Source organism: Garra rufa, chromosome 16 (genome assembly GCF_049309525.1).
Source record: "Garra rufa chromosome 16, GarRuf1.0, whole genome shotgun sequence".
NCBI classification, from domain to species: domain Eukaryota; kingdom Metazoa; phylum Chordata; class Actinopteri; order Cypriniformes; family Cyprinidae; genus Garra; species Garra rufa.
In genome coordinates this window covers 31,752,327-31,775,974 of record NC_133376.1, presented here as the reverse complement: position 1 = coordinate 31,775,974, position 23,648 = coordinate 31,752,327, and the positions used below count along the sequence as shown (strand labels likewise).

At 32.5% G+C, this 23,648-nt stretch overlaps 3 protein-coding genes across 4 annotated transcripts in view; 1 reads left to right on the top strand and 2 right to left on the bottom strand.

Annotated features, from left to right (window-relative positions):
- zdhhc9 (zDHHC palmitoyltransferase 9) overlaps window positions 1–5,483 on the top strand; it is a 42,393-nt gene extending 36,910 nt beyond the window's left edge. Inside the window, exon 9 of the mRNA XM_073820376.1 lies at window positions 1,885–5,483. Coding sequence (XP_073676477.1) covers window positions 1,885–2,052 — 168 coding nt within the window. The 3' untranslated portion in view covers window positions 2,053–5,483. The remainder of the gene's footprint in view (window positions 1–1,884) is intronic.
- Window positions 5,484–5,489: 6 nt separating this feature from the next.
- On the bottom strand, window positions 5,490–17,369 carry sash3 (SAM and SH3 domain containing 3). 2 transcript variants are annotated; one of them, XM_073820374.1, is made up of 8 exons: window positions 17,165–17,369; window positions 13,559–13,651; window positions 10,839–10,973; window positions 8,881–9,025; window positions 8,647–8,798; window positions 8,328–8,540; window positions 8,093–8,237; window positions 5,490–6,484 (listed from the first exon to the last, which is right to left on the bottom strand). In XM_073820374.1, exons 1-8 carry the CDS (start codon window positions 17,225–17,227, stop codon window positions 6,264–6,266), a joined length of 1,167 nt encoding a protein of 388 aa, XP_073676475.1. In that variant the 5' UTR covers window positions 17,228–17,369; the 3' UTR covers window positions 5,490–6,263. The 2 variants fall into 2 exon arrangements, with proteins under 2 accessions (XP_073676475.1, XP_073676476.1); XM_073820375.1 differs by having other exon boundaries at window positions 10,839–10,970.
- Window positions 17,370–19,745: 2,376 nt separating this feature from the next.
- xpnpep2 (X-prolyl aminopeptidase (aminopeptidase P) 2, membrane-bound) overlaps window positions 19,746–23,648 on the bottom strand; it is a 9,072-nt gene continuing 5,169 nt past the window's right edge. The window contains exon 7 of the mRNA XM_073820229.1: window positions 19,746–19,864. Within this exon, the coding sequence (XP_073676330.1) occupies window positions 19,746–19,864 (119 nt within the window). The remainder of the gene's footprint in view (window positions 19,865–23,648) is intronic.

The window sequence follows — 23,648 nt, the reverse complement described above, 5'->3', positions numbered from 1 at the left end:
CTGCATGTACAATATACATCTGTCAATCAATTGTTTGTGGAACTGATATTTGACTCATTATAGTAAAATATATTTTAAATAAAACCCAATTTATATATAATTAATTTATATACTGAAACTAAACTAAACTAGAAAACTGAAGTAATATTAATAAAACATTTGTCACAATCTTTGCTATTAACAAATATGCTAGATTAAAAAATTAAAATAATTTAATATAAATATAAATCTTGCAAATATGGAAGTCTGTTTCCGCCACTGAATATTAATAATTAAAAAATGGTAATTGTGATTTCTCACAATTTTTCTCAAAATTGTGTTATAAATTCACAATTGTGAGAAAAAAAGTGAGGACTGTGAGATTAAAAAGCTGCAATTGCAAGAAAAAAGTCAGAATTGCTGGATACAAACCTTATAATTCTCACTTAATAACTTACAATTTTGTGTTATAAAGTCTGATTATGAGATAAATCACAATTCTGAGTTTTTTTCCTCGCAATTTCAAGTTCATAGCACGCAATTCTGACTTTTTTCTCAAAATTGTGTTAAACTCGCAATTGTGAGAAAAAAAGTGAGATTTGTGAGATAATAAGCTGCAATTGCAAGTTATTAAGTTTGTATCCAGCAATTCTGACATATTTCTTGCAATTTTGTGTTATAAAGTCTGATTATGAGATAAATCACAATTCTGCGTTTTTTTTTTTTCCTCACAATTTCTAGTTCATAGCACGGAACTCTGACTTTATAACTTGGAATTGCGAGTTTATATCTAAATTCTGAGAAAAAAGTCGGAATTGTGATCAAAGTCAAAATTTCCTTTTTGAAAAAACGATTTATTTAGTGGTGGAAACGGGCTTCCAAATGCAAACCTGATGCTTACTGTTGGCTTGGATTTCATTTATTTGATTTGAGTTTTTATTTACATTTTGATGGTTATTTTGTTTATTTGCTAGAAAATCACACAAAATCTGGATTAACTACATTTAGCTGCAAAAGTCAAAGTAATTTATTAACAGGTTTGTAAAAATCCCCAACCCTATAGAAAATAATGGAAATTTTAGCTATAACTTATTTTTTTTTATAAATATTTTTATTTTTTCAAGGTTATGCTTTATCTATTTTTTGTACTATAATTCTTCTTTTTATTTTTATTATTTAAATATATATATTTTACAATTTTACTTAATTGAGTTTTACTGTAACAATATTAGAAGTTTTTACAATGGTAGTATTTCTGCATTTGTTTACATTTTTAACTACTAAAATATATAAATACATAAGTTCTTATAATTAATTATTAAAAAATAATTATAATTTTTTAAATTATATTGATAAGTTTTCCAGCAAACCAAATTTCTTTTGTTCTCCCACTAAACTAATTTAACTCCTTTTTCCTTGCAACTACTGTCACACTGAAAATATTTTTGCATTATCATTAATCATCATAATATTTTTCCTTCTCTCTCTTTTAATAATACACCTAAGCTTGATTATTTTTATTACCAAAACAAATTTTAAGGATAGTCAATAATTATAAACCCTCATGTTGTTCCAAACCAGTAAGACCTTCATTCATTTTCGGTAAACAAATTAAGATATTGGACTATTTTAACAACGTCCTTACTACCTTTCTGGGCCTTGAACATGCTAGTTTTGTTGTTGTCTATGGAGGGTCAGAAAGCTCTTGGAATTCAAATATTTAAAAAATATTTAATTTGTGTTCTAAATTAGAGCAACACGAGGGTGCATAATTAATAACAATTTTCATTTTTGGGTTCACTGTCCCTTTAAGTACCCACTGTTTAAGAATAACCACACTTACACATTCACATCCAAGTGAATAACACTGCTTGACTGCTAATGGTGTGTTTGCACTTTCTGCAGAAATCCTCAGCTCCCCTGATTCCCAACGAACATACCCCTGAAGAGGCCAAACCTGGCATTGGTGCGGGCACCCAAAAGAGCACCAGCTCCCCTAAAGAAGAGAAACCCCCCTCGCCAATATCCCCCAACACCGTCGCCCCTGCAGTCATCAAAGAGTCGGCCCACTAGCTTGAAAGCCGCCTTCTCCAGACTTCTCTCAACGCTCTAATTGTGCTCACGTGAAAACACAGACACAGAAAAACGTGTGACTCGTTCAGAGCAGTGGCCTATGTTCTCTGATACTCGTTCGCAGAACTGGACCCTGTCTACCTGGATCCTGCACTAGCACTCGAGACAAGTTCTGGAGGTTTTAAGAGACTCCACTTTGAATCACAGCATGATAAAACTCACAATGAGGGAAATGGGGAGCCGCAGACTGAATCAAATCAGAATGGGCTACCCTGAAGCGTAATGAGGACATTATTTCCCTCGAAAGAGCTTGGTTGTTTTTTTCAGTGTCATTACCCGTTCCTGTATAGCCTGCCTCCATTATTCCTAACCGTTTGTGTGCCCTGTAAAACCCATTACTAGCTTCTATAGTAGTTGTGCAAAATGCCCTTTGGATTAGACTTCTTTGTTTTCAAAGTGTGATAAGGAAAAGTGCTTCAGCCATAAACTGACATTTAGGCCCAACAAAACCACTTTATTCTGACGATAGGGCCATTTGGATCAGCTTAGTAAGTCAGCCAGTTATAAATGTGATTCAACTCAGAAAGTTAAGCTCAGACTTGATTTTACAATCAGCATGGATGGTAGAAAGCAGAGGCTGGAAGATGTGTGCCGATCTGCTTCAGTAAGAGTGCCTTATCTATGCTCTACCATGCTCTCCATAATGCCCTAATGCTACATGTTAGTTAATCAGCGTCATTTTTATACAATGCTAACGATCTGTCAGAATGCAAAAAAGCCATGGAGTAAATGTGCATAATGTAAAAAAGACTGAGAAGCTGCAAATTCCCTATAAGAAGTGATAACATGCCTGATTTAGTACTATTATTTTCTTGATGTCACATTCCCTTCATATTGTCTTATTTAACAAGGTCTATCCACGTACACCTTTTTTGCTTTTCACTACGGGTCAGATATTACTACTCAAGGCCTAGAGTAAATGAAAGGTAAAGTTTACATCCGAAAATGAACTTTCCAGAGTCTAGACCTGGGTAAAGTCCTCCTTCAATGTCATTTTAAGCATGCTTTTGCATTCGATTAAGAACTTGTGCTTGTTTTTCTTTTTCCTCACATTCTTTTCACCATGTTTAAGGTAGCGAAGCTTGCCCTGTGTATAAGCAAATGCATATTGTAGTCACTTTAGTTTGTTGATGGCCACTTGTAAGGGAACACTTTATGAATGGACCTACAGACATCAGGGACTTAAGGACTCATATTTTTACATGAATTGTCATAGCCAGCTACTTTGTTTCAGAGAAGTAAACATGGGCAGTATTGATGCGTGGAAAGTTTATAAGTGAATTAAAGGATTAGTTCACTTCTAGAACAACAGTTTACTCATCCCCATGTCATCTAAGATGTTCATGTCTGTCTTCAGTCGTAAAGAAATTGTTTTTGAGGAAAACATTTCAGGAATGCTCTCCATGTAGTGGACTTCTATGGTGCCCGCGAGTTTAAACTTCCAAAATGCAGTTTAAATGCAGCTTCAAAGGGCCTTAAACGATCCCAGACCAGTAAGAAGGGTCTTATCTAGCGAAACGATCGTTTTTTTTTTTTATAGTTTATATTAGGGTTGCCACCCGTCCCTTAAAATACGGAATCGTCCCGTATTTGAGAATGAAATTGCGCGTCCCGTTTTGAATCAATACGGGACGGGTTTTGTCCCGTATTTTTTATAATTTCTTTTTAAAGCAGCGTCTCATGCAAATACTCACTGCGGTAAAGCCAGCCGCGGTTCAGAAAAACACGGTCAAGCCAGCCGCGATTGATTTTAAGTATGCGCGCATATTACAGTGATTACGGTAGTTTCAGAAACAACGAGGAAACAACACAGAGATAACGCGCTTGCAGAGCGCTTTTCATTTAGACGCCCAGGACTGAGAGATAATACTACAAAATGCTCGTGAATTTTTACCTACTTATTTATTTGCATTTCTGCTTTAATATCCGTTTTATTTATTGGTGTACTTGACGGTTCTTTTCTGAGAAATGGGACATTATTACTTTAGAGTCTAAGAAGTAGAAAAAAAACAATGATCAGTTCTTATTCAGGACGTCCCATATTATATGCAAAACTCAACCCCCCCCCCCCCCCCCGAATGCGTCCCTTATTTTTGGGTATTAAAAGTGGTAACCCTAGTTTATATACGTTTTAACCTCAAACGCTTTTTTTTTTTTACCTGCTTCGACAGTTAGGGTATGTCGAAAACTCCCATCTCATTTTCTCCCTCAACTTCAAAATCGTCCTACATCGCTGTTTTACCTTTTTTGTTAAGGGTGTTTGATCATCTTTGCATGTTCACTTTGCAAACACTGGGTTGGTACTTCTGCAGCGATGTAGGATTATTTTTGAAGTTGAGGGAGAAAATGAGATGGGAGTTTTTCGACATACCCTAACTCCTGAACCGGAAAAAAACAGTTCGAGCAGAGCAAGACAAGACTCGTTAGGTTAAAATGTATATAAACCGTAATAAAAAAAAACAAAAAGAACGATCATTTCGCTAGATAAGACCCTTCTTTCTCGGCTGGGATCGTTTGAAGCCGCATTTAAACTGCATTTTGGAAGTTCAAACTGCAGAAGCCCGCTATATGGAGAAAATTCCCAAAATGTTTTCCATGAAAAACTTTTTGACGACTGAAGGAAGAAAGACATGAACATCTTGGATGACAACGGAGGTGAGTAAATTATTACATAATACATAATTATCTGTAAATTTTAACTCTGGAAGTGAACTAATCCTTTAAGAATTTAGTCTCAGTTTGAATCATTTGAAGCGGCCAGTTTTGTATCATTTTTATGTTGCCAATTCAGTGCCCTTTTACAGCGGTTTGAAGTATATAAGCTGGAATGATTTAGTTTTCAATGTTGAAGGATGTGTTAAAAGTCCATTATTGCGGGAAATGTATAGAATGTGCTTCTATAAGATCATGTTTAATTTATAGGGAATGGGATTTTGTGAATAATATGGTGCGAACAATTATGAAGATTGATTACACTATTACTGTGTATGGAAGATGTGAATATTCATTTGCTAGGCTGAAGGTATTACAGAGTATGCTTAAAACTGTGCTGAATGAATCCCACTTTTTTTTTAACGTTTTTGTAGTCATAATATGCTAATTTACTAAATGAGGGGCGACAAAATCTAAAACTGTAATGCCAAGTCAGTGTAACGTGTAGGTTTGGGATATTAGCAAATGACGGTCTGCTCTACATATTTGGATACGATGCATTGAGTACACATTGTACGTCATCACAAATTGAGTTATGTTCACTTTGCTTGGTAATAACACTGTGATCATGTATATCCTCATACTCTTCACTTTCTACTTTATGAATTTGTGTGTATATGTATGTTCATTAAATTATATGGTATTATTACAATCTCTTAGTGGTGTTGTTTCAGATTTTTTTTTTTAAACACAAACAAAACTGTTAAAAAACTGAAAGTACAGACATCGATATAAGTGACAAACGGAAGGCTAAAACGGAATACAGTTATCAAAACAACAATGGCTTTGAAAACAAAACAAGGCATATTATAACAAATATTACCACAAACAGGAACCAAAATGGTTGACTATAGAAGCAAAAGAATAAAACTGAACAATGTGCTTTTCCTCTTTCATGCCTCCTGGCAAAATAAACATTTTTGAGTGCACCTGTTGTGTTACTCTGTACATTCAATCTGACAGAAACAGTAGAATAGTAGTATATAAAATGCTACTTCATAGCTAAAGGTATGATGATCATGATGGTGAAACTTCTCAGATATTAGAGAATCACAGTACGGTCATATAGTACATAAATGCTTTACCAGAAAAGGTGGCTTAAATATTTATCTTTGTGAGTAAAATCAATATTTGGGGTTCCAGCATATTACTTATTTTATGTAAGAACAGCAGTTTTCATGCAGTCTGTTTTTCAAAATCCTACAACTTTAGATTTTTCCGAACAATAATGTCAGAGAACTGTCATGTCCATAGTTGACAGTACCTTCAAGATCTTTATGCCATCTTCTAAGAAGACCTATTGGCTTCTGTATGGGCTGTGCTTATGATATAGTTCTTTTTCATGGAATTTAATCCAGCATGTTGATATGACATACTCTTGATCCATCAGAGATCTTGACAGAGTTTTAAAGAAGCAGGATCAAAACAATGTGGTGGCTTCACTCTGTTTGGCTCTCAGGACTCTCCTTCACCTTCATCTCCTCCAGTTTCTCCTGAATTGCATTGAGCTTTGATTCTGTGTCCGGATCAGTCTCCGGCTCTGGTTGGGATTCCGCCTGGGGCTCCTCGCGTCCGTTTGCCAGGTTCTCTGTGCTCTCGTAACAACCTGAGTCCCGTGGCATTTCAGTCTTTTCCTCCTCTGCATCGGATTCGTCCTCCGCTGGAGAGCAGAAAGGATGTTAGTACATCAAACAGACTATAAATTATAAATAAAGTTGAGGTTTAAAAGTTTACATACACCTTGCAGAATCTGCAAAATGTTAATTATTTTACCAAAATAAGAGGGATCATAGAAAATGCATTTTATTTTTTATTTAGCACCGACCTGAATAAGCTATTTCACATAAAAGATGTTTGATGACCCCTTTTAAAAGTTTACACACGCTTGATTCTTATTACTGTTGTTTTTTGTTCAGTGATAGTTGCTCATGAGTCCCTTGTTTGTTCTGAACAGTTAAACTGCCCACTGTTCTTCAGAAAAGTCCTTCAGGTCCTACAAATTTGTTGGTTTTTAAGCATTTTTGTGTATTTGAACCCTTTCCAACAATGACTGTATGATTTTGAGATCCATCTTTTCACACTGAGGACAACCGAGGGACTCATATGCAACTATTACAGAAGGTTCAAACGCTCACTGATGATTCAGAAGGAAAAACAATGCATTAAAAGCCAGGGGTGTAAACTTTTGATAAGAAGGAAGATGTGTACATTTTTCTTATTTTGCCTAAATATCTTCTTTTTTCATTTAGTACTGGCCTTTAGAAGCTACAGAAGTTTCCCAGAAGACAAAATAAGTTAAATTTACCCTGATCTTCAAATTCAAAAAGTTTTCACCCCTAGCCCTTAATGCATCATGTTTCCTTCTGGAGCATCAGTAAGCATTTGAACCTTCTGTAATAGTTGTATATGAGTCCCTCAGTTGTCCTCAGTGTGAAAAGATGGATCTCAAAATCATGGAGTCATTGTTGGAAAGGGTTCAAAATACCCAAAATGCTGAAAAACCAAAGAATTAGTGGGACCTGACAGATGACTTTCTGAAGAACAGCGGGCGGTTTAACTGTTCAGGAAAAACAAGGGACTCATGAACAACTATCACTAAAAAAACATCTGTGTATCATTCAGGTAACAAAGTATTAAGAATCAAGTGTATGTAAACTTTTGAACAGGGTCATTTTTATAAATTCAACTATTATTTTCTTTTGCGGACTATATGTATCTTTTATGTAAAATATCTTATTCAGGTCAGCACTAAATAAAAAGTAACATGCATTTTGTACGACCCCTCTTATATTGGTAAAATAATTAACAATTTACAGATTCTGCAAGTTGTATGTAAAGATTTTTTTGATGAAATCTGAGAGCTTTCTGACCCTGCATAGACAGCAATATAAATGAAATGCTCCACACTGACATGGAAGAGAAGAATTGTTAAATAAAGTTGTTATTTTTATTTTTTTTTGCGGACAAAAAGCATTCCCGTAGCTTCATAAAATTACGGTTGAACCACTGATGTCACATGGACTATTGTAACAATGTTTTTACTACGTTTCAGGGTCTTGGGACAAGTTACACTGCTATCTATGAAGGGTCAAAAGCTCTCTTCAAAATTGTAATCAAAATATCTTAATTTGTGTTCTGAAAATGATCGAAGGTCTGACAAAATGACGGGTTCGACATTATGATTGGTCAGATCGCCTGTCAATCAATCTCCTTGCAAAGGGTCAATGAAAATAACAATCTAGGCTTGATGGCTTTTTGATGGACTTACAGTCTTGAAGAAATTCTGTCGCTTTCAGTATCTTCACACGTTGCTCGGGGTCTGTAATGTTCAGTTCGTTTAGATGGGACTCCTTCAGGCCGCGGAAATCCTCCAAACTCTGGAAGCCATGCATGGACAGAAGAGATCCCAGTTCCTAAACAAACAATGAAGTCAGTCAGATCAGATCCTGTTGTACTGTGATGTAATGGTCCACGTGTTTAAGAGAAAGTAACTTGTGGCTTACAGTTAGGCCTATTCTCTCCAGAACTTCCTCCAGGGTTTGTGGTTTGGGTTTGTTCTTGCGTCCCTGACTCTGGCATCGCTTCCTCTTTGGCGGTGTGTCCTCCTCTGGTAGTATTGTGACGTAGATGAATTTAAAGGAGCCCACTTTGTTGTTGAGTTTCCCAGTCCAGGTGCCTACTGGTGGCTTCTCAATAATCTGGATGATGTCTCCTTTCTGTGTGTTTTGAAAAATGCCAACATACATTAATAGAAGAGTAAATGATGACAGAATTTTCCCTTTTTTTATGTTGACCAAACACAGTACTTTCTTACAGCCTGACCTGTAGTTTGAGGGATTCCATGTCGTACGGGCTGGGGGTGAAGTCAGTGTGGACGAGGGCTCTGCCGCAGAAGGGTCCTGTGTAGGTGCTGTCCTCCAGTCTCATACTGTCTCTCTGGCTGAAGCCACTGTCCAGACTCTGTCTGTCAGCACCTGCACATCAGGAAAAAATAAAAATCGATCAGCCTCATGATCTCGCTTTAGCTTTATATTATGCCGGGCTGAGATGGCTTACATCCAGAAAGCTGGCGTGAGAGAGGGCTGTGTATTGTGTCCTCTGAGCTGTTGGAGCAGACAGACGTTCTGTTCCCAGCACTGAGATCTGGAATCCAGTCACTTGGAGACATGGGAGACATAGAGCCGTCCTCCCCACTCTCAATCTGAAATCAACAAACGTAATATAATTAAAAGTTCATTTTAATTTATATCCTCATGAATGTCATAACATTCAGCTACTGGAAACATCCTGAGCATGTTGACTGTATAAAATGTACTGATATCATCCACACGGGGGAGACAAATGCAATCTGTTACATTAAGTGCTTTTTTTTTTTTTTAGATGGTTGCTAGTATGTTAAAATAATAAAATAAAATGAAATAAAAATTTGAAAGAGGAAAAGTTAAATATGTTACATTGATATAAAATAAAATAAAACAAAAATAAGATTTATTTTGGGTTATTTAAAATAGATGGTTTTATCATAGATGGTTAGTTAAATTTAGAAAAAATAAATTTAATTAAAAAATTAAAATAAAATGTATTTTATTTAAAATAGATTTTTTTACACCAATTAATGCATTAGGTATCATTAACAAATTCACAGCATTTATTCATATAGTTTAATGGTAATTTTGAAATGCAATTATATTCTAGTTTACTACATAAAATAATATATATATATATATTTTTTTTATTTAAAATAAAATAAAACAATTAAATTAAATATATAAAATTAGAAATCAGAAAAGTTAAATCTGTTACATGAAGTGTTCTTGCTAGTATGTTAGTTTACTTATGAAAATAAAATAAATATAATTATATTTGAAAAAATTAAAATAAAATGAATTTTATGTGAAATAAAATGTTTAAAATAAAATGAATAAAATAAAATAAAATTAGAAATCAGAGAAGTTAAATCTGGTACATTTAGGTGTTTTTCTTGATAGTACGTTAAAATAAAATAAAATAAAATAAAAAAATTTAAATGTATTTTATTTAAAATAGCTTTAAAAAAATACATTAACACATTAGGTATCATTAACTAACAATTTCACAGCATTCAGTAATATAGTTTAATGGCAGTTTTTAAATTCAATTATACTATTGTTTACTAAATAAAATAAAATATAATAAAAATAAGATTTATTTTAAAATTAAATAAAAAAATGTAATTAAATAGATAAAATAAAAATTAGAAATCAGAAAAGTTCAATCTGTTAAATCTATTAAAATAAATTAATTTTATTTCAAATAAAATGTATTTAAAATAAAACAAATAAAATAAAATTAGAAATCAGAAAAATTAAATCTGTTACATTAAGTGTTTTTCTTGCTAGCACGTTAGTTTAACTATTAAATTTAAATTTAAAAATATTTTCAAAAGTATAATGCATTTAAAATAAAATGATAAAATAAAAATTAGAAATCAGGAAAGTTAAATCTGTTAAATTAAAATAAAAAAATTTAATAAATTAAAAATAAAAAAGTTAAATCTGTTACATGAAGTGTTTTTCTTAAATGGTTAATATGGTAAAAATAAGATTTATTTTAGTTGATTTAAAATAAAATAATGAAATGAAATGAAATAAGAATTAGAAATCCGAAAAGTATAATCTGTTACATTCAAATAAAATAAAACAAAAATTAGATTTAGTTTATTTAAAATAAAATAAAAATTAGTAATCAGAAAAAGTAAATCTGCCAGATCAAGTGATTTTCTTAGATGGTTGCTAATATGTTAGTTTACTTAGGAAAAAAAAAAGATTTATTTTAGTTTATTTAAAATAAATAAAATAAAATAAAAATTAGAAATCATAAGAGTTAAATCCGTTTCATTGAGTGTTTTTCTTAGATGGTTAGTTCACTTTTTATTAAAATAGATTTACCAAGATTAATACATTCCGTAAACATGTTTCTTTTTAGTTCCTCAATCACTCTTATTGTACTTTAGACTTGTTGTGTTTTAAACTTACCCCCTCCTCCGCAAGGGCTTTCTGTACCATCTTGGAGGTTTTACGGGTCATTGTGCGAGTTATGACATTTCTCCATTTTTTCCCCAGTTTCCCATTACTTTTCCCTGAATCCTCCGGTGGTGCACCTTCCAGCTGCTAAAAGAAATTTTACAAAAAATTACACCGTTTTTACTGTGCACTTAGTCTGTAGCTACTAATTTTGTCCTTTCGACTCATCAAACTTCCTCTTGTCTAAAACGGTCCACAGGCAATGAATAATTGTTGCTATGCTGCTTGTCCTCACATCTGCAGGGCACAGAACAACACGACAAGATGTGAGGACAAGCAGCATAGCAAGTGTGCACTATGTCCTGACACTATCATTACATCAACTGAGACTTGTTGCCTTTTTGTAATCTTTTTTGTTTTTAATTACTGATTGCAGAACTCTTTGATGCGTTTTTGCAATGTGCGACGTTATGTTTTAAGCTTTGTTCTGGCTGAGCTGAATCAGCACGTGTTCATTTGTGATATAACCTCATTATAAACAGTGTTAGTTTTAAAGCGAAGGGCCACTGTTCTGAGGAGAATTTCCAGTAAAGTCTGTGACAGTGGTTTTTGTGTCACTACCACATTGAGTCAGTGTGGCTCCTCCTCTCTGAGCTCTCAGAGAAATGTCACAGGCTCTTCCTTTTAGGACAACATGTGCTGTTATCAAAGGCACAGACAAAAAACAAAAGTACCTGTCGACGTCAAAGGGATTTTTACATCAGTCTGTTACATTGCCCTTGTGTTTATACCTCAGCACTTCAAATAACATCTGCACAGAATGCTATCCTGTATCACTCGAACACTTTCGATACTGAACAGGACATTGTTTTAACAACCCCAAAAATATATCAACATTTATTAAATTCAGTGCCTTAAATTTGTTAAAACAGTGCCTTATTTGAAAAAAAAAAAAGCAAAACATTTTAAAAATTGTTTTAAAAGAAGTCTCTTATGCTTACCAAGGCTGCTTTTATTTAATGAAAAATATAGTAAAATGTAGTATTGTGAAATATTGATACAGTTTAAAATAAGAGTTTTCCATCTGTATATATTTTAAAATGTTATTAACTCCTGTGATGGCAAAGCAGTCATTACTTCAGTCTTCAGTCTTCATTCTAATATGCTGATTTGCTCAAGAAACTTTTTCTTCTTCTTATCAATACCAAAAACAGTTGTGGAATTTTTCGTGGAAAATGTGACACATTTTTTAGGATTCTATAAGTTTAAAAAAAATACCTTTTATCGGAAATAGAATTTTTAGAATCTCTTTAACTGTCACTTTTAATTCTTAAAAAAAAAAAAACTTTTGAACTGCAGTTTATGTAAAATAAATATAAATACACTACCAGCCAAAAGTTTTTGAACCGTAACATTTTTAATGTTTTTAAAAAAGTCTCTTCTGCTTACCAAGCCTGCATTTATTTGATAAAAAAGCAGTAATATTGTGAAATATTTTTACTATTTAAAAGAACTGTTTGCTATTTGAATATATTTTAAAATGTAATGTATTCCTACGATCAAAGCTGAATTTTTAGCATCATTACTCTAGTCTTCAGTGTCACATGATCCTTCAGAACTCATTCTAATATGCTGATTTACTGTTTAAGAAACATTTTTAAATTATTATTATTATCAATATTTAAAACAGTTGAGTACATTTTTTTTTCAGGATTCTTTGATGAATAGAAAGACCCAAAGATCAGCATTTGTCTGAAATAAAAATCTTTTGTAACATTATACATTATACCATTTAAAGGCTAATTTATTATTATAAGCTAATATTTCTATTTCAGATAAATGCTGCTCTTCTGAACTTTTTATTCATCAAAGAAATCTGAAAAATTCTACTGAGCAAATCAGAATATTAGAATGGTTTCTGAAAGAGCATGTGACTGGAGTTATGATGTTAAAAAATCAGCTTTGAAATCAAAGGAATAAATTACATTTTAAAATATATTCAAATAAAAAAAGTTATTCTAAATAGTTAAAATATATATATTTTTTGCTGTACTTTGGATTAAGTAAATGCAGGCTTGGTGAGCAGAGGAGTATTCTTTAAAATACATTAAAAATCTTACTGTTCAAAAACTTTTGACTGGTAGTGTATATGTATAGAAATATAAATATATAAAATACCACAGTTGTCTACTTCTCTGAAAAGCAGACAGAAGGCTAAGCAGGCTCTCTGCTTGGATGGCTCATGAAAGGATGACATCCTGTCTAGATATTTTTAAAACAGTGTGGCTTTCAAATGAAGCAGTTATTGAGCACTATTCTAGCAGTTTGGTTTAAGGTTAACTGTGACTTGGCTGTTGTTTGCTCTACACAACTTCACATTATCCAATATTTTGATAATCATTAGACAGTAGCATGTTAGAATTGGAGTAAAGCACATGCATCTCTGAAAACTGTCATGATTTACTCACCCTCAAGTTGTTCCAAACCTTTATTAGTTTCTTTCAGCTGTTGAACACAAAAGAAAATATTTTGAAGAACGTTGGTAACCAAACAGCTGATGGTACCCATTGGCTACTTTAATAAGTCAGAGGATGATTGGTTACCAACATTCTTCAAAATATCCTCTTTTGTGTTCAACTGCTGAAAGAAACTCATACAGGTTTGAAAGGTGCGTAAATTACAGAATTTTCATTTTTTGGTCAGCTGTTCCTTTAACAAACCACTGCACTTACCGTTTCCTCCAGTGTAGCCTCAGAGTTCACTACGGGTGATGCCGGCTTTGGCTTCATAAAGTCTTTGAAGCTGCTGGACCTTTGCAGAGTCAGCTGTAAACACAAAATCGTTCCTCATCAGAGAATAATTAAAGTAAAGCACAGTATTCAGATATAGACATAGACAGATACACAGATAGATCATGATTCCTCACACAATGGCCTTATGGTTGAATGCAGTCATCCAGCATTATGCTGATGAAATTGAATCTCTATGCATCATGAACAAATCCAATTTAACTGATAACTCATGCTATAATGGCCATTAAATGTTATTGTAATTCCACAAGCATACATCCTGATCAATATTTGAGGCATTATCGGGTCTCTAGAGCAACATTTAAGCAGAAGAATCCACATTATCTCTTTTAGATCCATGGACCAGATGAAATTATAAGCACGGATAAAGGCCTGTTCACACCAAGGACGATAACTATAAAGTATAGCTCTAAAAATGGTTCTCAGTATTAAAGAATAGCAGAGTCCACACCACAGCTATTACGATGAAGGCACAGAGAAAATATATCGTTGGAATCACGTTCAGAACAATTTTTTTCCAGCTGATGAACGATTAGAACATTGACAACCAATCGGGATCAATCCTGCTATAATGAGCTCAAGAATTTAAAGCGACAGAACAGCATTTGCTTAGGATAAACAGACGATATCCTTCGCTGGTATGGACGCTAATATTCTTCAACGCGGAAGTAAGTCTATGGGCGAGACGTCCGGTTCATTAGCCGCTATAGGGAAATAAGGAGAAGAATAACAAGGTGCAGTAAACAGTAAAACTGTTTCCACTATATTAAGATAATACATTAAAATAATATGGTAATTCACACCAATTTGCAAAATCAAGCAGCAGAGTGAGCTGTTTTGTACAGCTAAAATATCTGGACGTGGATGAGACCGGAAGCCAGACCCATTAACTTTACAAATTTCGTGCCCACTTATGGAAAAATTTGGTGGATTGTTATCCTTTTTGGTGTGAACAGGCTTTAACCCATGAGTGGGTGGTAGGGTGGAAAAACCTTTGAACGGTTTATAAAAAAATTGATTTAATAGGTTTTCACAGATAGGAAAATGTGTTTGGTGACACTTTACTTAAGTGTCAATTAACTTCTTAATGTTATTGATTACAATAGCAAAAACAATGTGTCAGTCTATAATAGAGGTGCCCTAAAAATAAAACTTAATAGAGGGCCATTGGACTAAACGTAAGTTCATCCAACCATATTATAATAAAACAATAATTTAATTCAACATACGACACCAAAAGTTTTTGAGCAGTAAGATTTTAAATGTTTAAGTATTTTCTGCTCACCAAGCCTGCATTTATTTGATCTAAAGTACAGCAAAAACAGTAACGTTTTGAAATATTTGTACTATTTAAAATAACTATTTTCTATTTGAACATATTTTAAACTGTAATTTATCCCTGTGATACAAAGCTGAATTTTTAGCATCATTACTCCAGTCTTCAGTGTCACATGATCCTTCAGAAATCGTTCTAATACGCTGATTTGCTGTTCAAGAAACATTTTTAATATTATCAATATTTAAAACAGTTAAGTACATTTTTCAGGATTATATGATGAATAAAAAGATCCAAAGATCATCATTTATCTGAAATAAAAAAAGCTTTTGTAACATTATACACTACACCATTCAAAAGTTTGCAGTCAGTGTTTTCTTTTCTTTTTTTCTTTCTTTTTTTTAAATTAATACTTTAATTTAGCAAGGATGCTTTAAATTGATCCAAAGTGATGATAAAGACATTTATAATGTTACAAAAGATTTCTATTTCAGATAAATGCTGTTCTTCTAAACTTTCTATTCATCAAAGAAACCTGAAAAACTTCTACTCAGCTGTTTTCAACATAATATTAATAATAAATGTTTTTTGAGCAGCAAATCAGAATATTAGAATGATTTATGAAGGATCATGTGACACTGAAGACTGGAGTAAAGATGCTAAAAATTCAGCTTTGAAATCACAAGAATACATTCCATTTCAAAATATATTCAAATAGAAAACAGTTATTTTAAATAATAAAAATATTTCAAAATTTTACTTTAGTTTTTCTGTACTTTCAATCAAACTAATGCAGGCTTGGTGAGCAGAAGAAACTTCTTTAAAAAGCATTAAAAAGCTTACAGTTCAAAAACTTTTGACTGGTAGTATGAAGTATGAAATGGCATGGTGGGCCAAATTACCTTTGACCTGCTGGCCATGGTTTGCACATTGCTGATGATTATATATGATGATAATTGCATATTACACAATGTCTATTTGTATTACTGATGCATTTAAACTTTAAAAAACACTGTATGGCAAAGTGTGACTTGATTAAGTAGAACCAAAGTAGATTCATTCAAGACTAAGAAACCTTTTTTTAATTAACACTAGTCATTCAGCATGGGTTTTGTGGGCTGCTGTGCGTCTTTGTTCCAATTTGACATTTTTCACTTATCTGAACCTTTCACTGTGCCACTTTACTTCAACACAGGAAGTGGGTATGTCACAGTCAGCATGCAGCCAATCCCTGCAGAGCTGTGCACTATCTAGACAACACACAACAGAGTGCAATCTGCTAAGGAAATGCAGAGAGATTGATAAATACTGGTAAAATGACCTGCAGTTGTCCTGTAGTAATTGCACAAATCATTCCCATCCTTTTAGAAACCTTCCCTATAAATTTCCCCAACACAGTGACAACAATCTGCATCATCATGAGATGTTGAAATATATTTGTGACAGATCTTGACTGAAATGATTACTCATATTTCTAAACCATGACCAAAGAGGAAACTGCAACATTTCATTTACACCATGGAAATGCACGTCAAGTCTATGCTCAGGATAAGGATATGAGAAAGGCATTGGTTTGAAATATAAGTAAAAGACATCAAAATAACCGTAACGCACAACAGCAAGATTTTCAGATCTCGCTTTGGTTGGGTTCCATGCGTTTACAAAGCACCTGCAGTTTCACAGAGGAGAAATATCGAAACTGTTGGTTGTCACACGCAAGATGTGAATCAAATGGAAAATAAGAGTAATGCTAGAAGCAGTTAACCGCTGATTGAGATGAAGCGGGCTGTGAAGGCCTATGTAAATGTCACTTTGAATTGAGGAGCTGTGTTTGGATGCTTCGCTTTGACGAGGTACGAACCGCTTCAGGATGTGTGGTACGGTCTGCTGTCTCTATACAGGAACTGCTGCACAGCCATGCATTTTACCCAGAACAATCATAGAGTTTCAGTTCTTACAGGTCTGAAGTCACAGGACAGGTTACAATAGGACTATTATTCATGTAGATGAATGAAACCATTTGAAAAACCCTCTCAAAGTACTATTGATTGAACAAAACCACATGTGTTCTGGCATAATGCATTTGTTTCATTTACTTTTTTGCTTTTTAAACTATATTATATGGGTTTGTGTTTTCTTGGGATTGAAGACCTTCAGAAGGAAACCTCTCAAGATCATCATTTCTACTCTTGCATCATTTCTAACTGCTTCAAAACAGGGCAACGCATGCAGATTAAGACATTAACTCCTACCTTCTTCTTTTGCACCTGGGCCTGCTCCTTTTCAGATGCGTTGGATGGTTTCCGTCGTAACATTTTGATTCAGTAGTGGGTGGTCAATATTCTCCTGAGGACCACGACTGTAGCTGTGGCAGTGTGACGCTTGGTTGTACTAAACTAACTGTCAGTCTTTTTGCCACGGTGCCACTCACAGTGAGACAAAGCCACTAGAGGAGGAAGAGGCAGAAGAAAAGTTCTCTGAACGCTGGAGTGGAGAACTAAAAGCTTGAGGAAGTCACATGACTAGACAGGAACTTCTTTTTTTAAAGAGGTGGTTTTGGTTGAAATGGTGCGTATCAGATAAAAAATAACTAACCAGAGATAAAAAGATAAAAAAAAAAAACCTAATGACCAGTTATATATATTCAGTGATACAGAACATCCTTAGCCTGAGGATTTGTAATGGATCTCAGATAAAAGCATGAAGAATTATTCTTTATTTTTTATTTCTTGAGATAAACAGTGAATTGAGTCTTTGACTCAATTTATTAGTTCATTTTATATATGAATATATATGAATTATATATTAGTTAAAAATATATATTTTTTTAAACATTTACATTACTTTCGTATAAACTTAGAAATAATTAAAATTAAATGTTTTAAATAAAATATTTATCTTAGAACATTTAAATATTTGAATATTTTTAAGTAAATTTTTCATTAATATGTGTGTGTGTGTGTGTGTGTGTGTGTATATAAAATTTAAATAAAAACTATTTAATGTAGAACATTTAAATATTATAGTACAAAAATAAATATTAAATAAAGAAAAAAAATTAATACTTAAAGTAGAATATATGTATAAGTAAATATATAAAAATAAAAAATATTTAATGTAGACACTTAAATATTCTAGTACTTCTAAATATTTAAATATTAAAATATATATATATATATATATATATATATATATATATATATATATATATAATAGTAATAAAAACTATACAAATAACTATTTAATGTAGAACATTTAAATATTGTAGTACAAAAATAATTATAAATATTAAAAATAAATATTACATAAAGAAATAAAAAACAAAGTAGAATTGAAATATTGTCATATATATATATATATATATGTATATATATATGACAATATTTAGAGTCAGAGACTATATATATAGTCTCTGACTCTAAATATTTAGAATATTTAGAATCTTGAATAGCTAAAACTTCTAATATTGAAATACATGTTCGATTCATTAATTCATTTTATATATGAATTATATATTAGTTACAAATATATAATAAAATCGTTAATTTTAAACATTTATGTTATAATAATTATGTATAAACTGAGAAATAATATATAAAAATACATTTTAAATAATTAAAATATTTAATTTAGAACATTTAAAGATTTTATTATTTTTCAGTAAATATTTAATTCATTTAATTATATATATATATATATATAATAAAAATAAAATAAATATATACAAATAAACTTAATTTAATGTTGAACATTTAAATATTCTACTACTTGTAAATAGTATTTATAAAAATGAAAAAGAAATATTAAATAAATAAAATATTAAAAAATGATTTAAGTGTTTATATATATTATTTAAATCTTTCATATATATGTATATATGTATATGTATGTATATATATATATATATATATATATATATATATATATATATATAATTAATATAAATCTATAAATAAAATATAAATAAATAAAAACTAATGTAGAACATTTAAATATTCTAGTACATATAAATAATACTTCTAAATATTAAAAATTAATATTAAATAAATAAAATACCTAAAATAGAATTTAAATATTGTAATGTTTATATACATATTATTATATAATACATTTTAGTACATGTAAATATTACGTATAAATTTTAAAAATAAATATTAATTAAACAAATAAATTAATTTAAATACTTAAAGTAGAATTTAAATATTGTAATGTGTTTATATATATATATATATATATATATATATATATATATATATATATATATATATATATATATATAAAATCCAACCACATGGCAACTGTCATTAAGAATTATGATGCCTCTAAGTAAAAAAGTAAAAAGGTCCTGAAGTGTCCTGAGACCAAAGTTTGCAGCCAGCTGTGACAGACAATAGAGGAAGTTTCTATGTGTGTGAGTTGGCAGAGTTATTTTTGTTTGTTTGTTAACACCACATGGCAAGATGCCTCTCATGAGTATGAAATATGAAATATTTGGGTCAAAGAAGCCGGTGTTTACAGCATTTATAAGCTGTCAGTAACATGCAATACATCAGATAACAACAGTATTTTCTGTTGTACAGCCCGAGCACAGTGACAACTTAATGAGGTCATTGTTTTCAAAACCTCCTGTTGCTGCAGTTCCTCTTTATGTATGCTCACGCCATGCACAAAGCCTTGGCCAGCAAAGAAACACATGACAAATATACAGTATTGCACCCATCAGTCCTTGTTTTGTAAAGATAAGGAACAATGCTAAAAGTTGTTTTGAGCTGGAGGAGAACAGCCAAACAAAGAAGCGCAGAGAGAGAGAGAATGAGTGAGTGAGCGGACGTCTCAGAAACCACACTCACACCTTACTGCGGTTCTGACGGAACTGTTGCCAAGCAACAGCACCTCTGCAGGCATGAGACCTTCACATGCAGCAATGCTATTGACAGCAGCTCGCTTCAGGCCTGTGACAATTAAAGAGGATCGTAGAAGCTGGTTCTCAGTGCTAAGATGTGTGTTTGCTCTGATATCTGTGTCAGAGATAGACCTCAGTTTCAGTGCCCTAAACCATGCCCTGCTCTGAAAACCAACACACCCATATGAAACAAATAAGCCTTGATACGTTGTGCCAATATTTTAGAAAGGATTGGTCATAAGTCATTTTTTACACAGAATGAAAAACAAGATTTGTGGATAGCTTTATTTATTTTTTAAAATGATTGCTGACAGCATCTAAATAAAATGTATACTATTAACTATGCAATCTGACATTCAGTACACTACCAGTCAAAAGTGTTTGAACAGAAAGAAATATTCTACTGCTTGTCAAGCCTACATTTATTTGATCCAGAATACAGCAAAAGCAGTAATATTTTGAAATATTTTTACTATTTAAAATAACTGCTTTCTATTTGAATATATTTTAAAGTGTAATTTATTCAAAGCTACATTTAAGCATCATTACTCCAGTCTTCAGTGTCACATAATCCTTCAGAAATCATTCTAATATGCTGATTTGCTGTTCAAGGAAAATGTATTATTATCATCAATATTTAAAACAGTTGAGTACTTTTTTTCAGGACTCTGATGAATAGTAAGATCTGTATTTATCTGAAATAAAAAGCTTTTGTAACATTATACACTATGCCATTCACAAGCTAGGAGTCAGTATAATGGTTTTTTTTTGGGGAAATAAATGATAGAAATGATAAAAGATTTATATTTCAGATAAATGCTGTTCTTCTGAACTTTCTATTTCTATCAAAGAAACCTGAAAAAATTGTACTTTATATATAACACATAAATAGGCCTATATATATCTACTGTGATATTAGGGCTGGGCGATAAAACGATAACGATATATATCGCGATAGACAAGAGATCGATATCAATAAAAAATGTGTTCGATAAAACGTTCGATATTTTGTATTCTTCGTCGGCCCGCCCAGCCCCCCTTTAACGTTCAGTTCATAGCGCCAGATCACAATAGAAGTTAAGGTTATCTTTCCTACAGAACGGGTCCATGTTGTTGTATTAAACAAACTAAATAGCCTTATGTTATTTATCTTATTTACACGACGGCATTTGATTTCTGTCTCTACATGATCGCGCGTTTACAATGTCTACTCACAGACGGGATCGCGGACTCCATTCATAAAAACGGACTTTACTATAGGGCGGAATGCCGCGGAATTCGTCGATTTTTGGAACAATAAATCAAAAGTTGGTCTGTTAATTAATTCAGATCGCGATATGAACTAGTGTCTGTGAAAACTGAAATGCAAAAAGACTGTTTCAATAAGAATCCTGCATGTTCCGTTTGCCTCTATATGTGTGAATGGAGGAGACGCGTTTTATTTTCACTACACTCATACTGCACACGTGACGCTCCCGCTAATTTTTGACCTTTGCATCTCACATGAACGGACAAACTCCAATAAATACATCTCCAAAGCTGCTGTGAGTGTCACTTTTTGTCAATTTTACCGTTTCATTAGTGAAGCTAGCATCATTCATACTGTATTACACACTGAAACTTCACGGCAACCTGTCAAAATAAAAGTAAGGTTTAACATGTAACAGAACAATATTAGTCTTGTATTACTTTGTACAGTATAATGCAGGTGTTTATATGTTCACATTTAAATAATTTACATAAAACAATATATATGATAAAAAAATAAATAAAGAGTCACCACTTAATTGTTGAAAAAATACTATTATTATTAAACCTTTTTTTAACTGAATATAATTTTTCTTCTATGTAGTTTATTTTTATTTTTAAAAATAAATCAGTGATTTTACTTTCATTTGATTATCAGAAAAATTAAAACAAGAATTTCTGGAAAAAAAAAAGATTGTAAGGCCCTATTGTTCAAAATGTTGAAAGTTTCGGACTTATTTTTTCACTTAAATAAATATTTTTGTTATTACACAAAGTATAGGCTAAAGTACCGGGAAAGAAGTAATGTTGGCTACTGGCAACCAGCAATCTGTGCAGAAATAAATATTATCAGCCAAGTACTTTGCAACAACCTCTGACCTGTGGTCAAGCCGTACTTCTGGGCCATACATTAGCTTGACCATTCACTTCATCGACAATGAATGGGGTTTGAATTGAGGATTAAGAGATAATTAAGTGTATATTGTGACTTTAGACTTATGTTTACATTTTAATTATTTGAGTTTTCCATGGTTGTTGACATTTCTGTTTTAATAACTGAGGGGATTATGATCGGAGGCAGGTTAAGTTTAAAATAAAAATGCTTGAGTGTAATATATTTTTCTCCTGGTCCTTATTTTAAATGGGTCATAAAAATATCAATAATTATCGATATCGACCGATATGAAACACTGATATCGTGATATAGTTTTCAGCCATATCGCCCAGCCCTATGTGATATACATATAAAATAAAAATAAAATAATTATATACAAATAAAAACTACTTAATGTTCAACATTTAAATATTCTACTACTTGTAAATAGTACTTATAAATATTAAATTAAGAAATAATATAATGAATATACTTAAAGTAGATTTTAATTGTAGTTTATATATATATATACAGTCAGGTAAATATATATATGGACACTGACACAATTTTTATTTTTTTAGCTGTTGACCAAAACATATTCAAGTTACAGTTATACAATGAATATGGGCTTAAAGTGCACACTCTGAGCTTTAATTTTTAGGCCAGTCTCATCAAATTGGTAGAAAGGTTAAGGAATTACAGCTCTTTAATATGTACCTCCCCCCTTTTTCAAGGGACCATAAGTAATTGGACAGTTGACTCAAAAGCTGTTTCATGGACAGTTGTGGGCTATTCCTTCATTTTTTCTACATCAATTAACCAAGTAAAAGGTTTGGAGTTGATTCTAAGTGTGCCATTTGCATTTGGAAGCTGTTGCTCTGAACACATCATGCGGTCAAAGGAGCTCTGCATGCAAGTAAAACAGACAATTGTTAGGCTTCAAAAACAAAAGAAATGCATCAGGGAGATAGCAGGAACATTAGGAGTGGCCAAATCAACAGTTTGGTGAATTCTGAGAAGAAAAAGAACACACGCTGGTGAGCTCAGCAACATAAAAAGGCCTGGGAGTTCACAAAAGACGACAGTATGGAGGATGATTGGATGATCCTCTCCATGGTAATAAAACATTTTACTACATCCAGCCAAGTGAAGAATACTCTCCAGGAGGTAGGTGTGTCGCTGTCAAAGTCTACAATCAAGAGAAGACTTCACCAGAGCAAAATAGAGAGGGTTTACCACAAGGTGCAAACAAGGCCAGATTAGACTTTGTCAAAAAACATTTAAAAAAGCCAGACCGCTTCTGGAAAAGCATTTTTTGGACTGCTGAAATTAAAATCAATGTGTACCAGAATGACGGGAAGAAAAAAGTATGGAGAAGGCTTGGAACAGCTCGTGGTCCAAAGCCTACAACATCATCATCTGTGAACATGGTGGAGCAGTGTAATGGCATGAGCATGGCTTCCAGTGGCACTGGGTTACCGGTGTTTAGTGATGATGTGACAGAAGACAGAAGCAGCCGGAAGAATTCTGAAGTGTATAGGGATATACTGTCTGCCCAGATTCAGTTAAATGGAGCAAAGTTGTTTGGGCGGCTCTTCATAGTACAAATGGATGATGACCTAAAACATACAGAAAAAGCAACCCAGGAGTTTTAAAGGTAAAAAAGTGGAATATTCTGCAATGGCCAAGTCAATCTTCTGATTTCAAATTG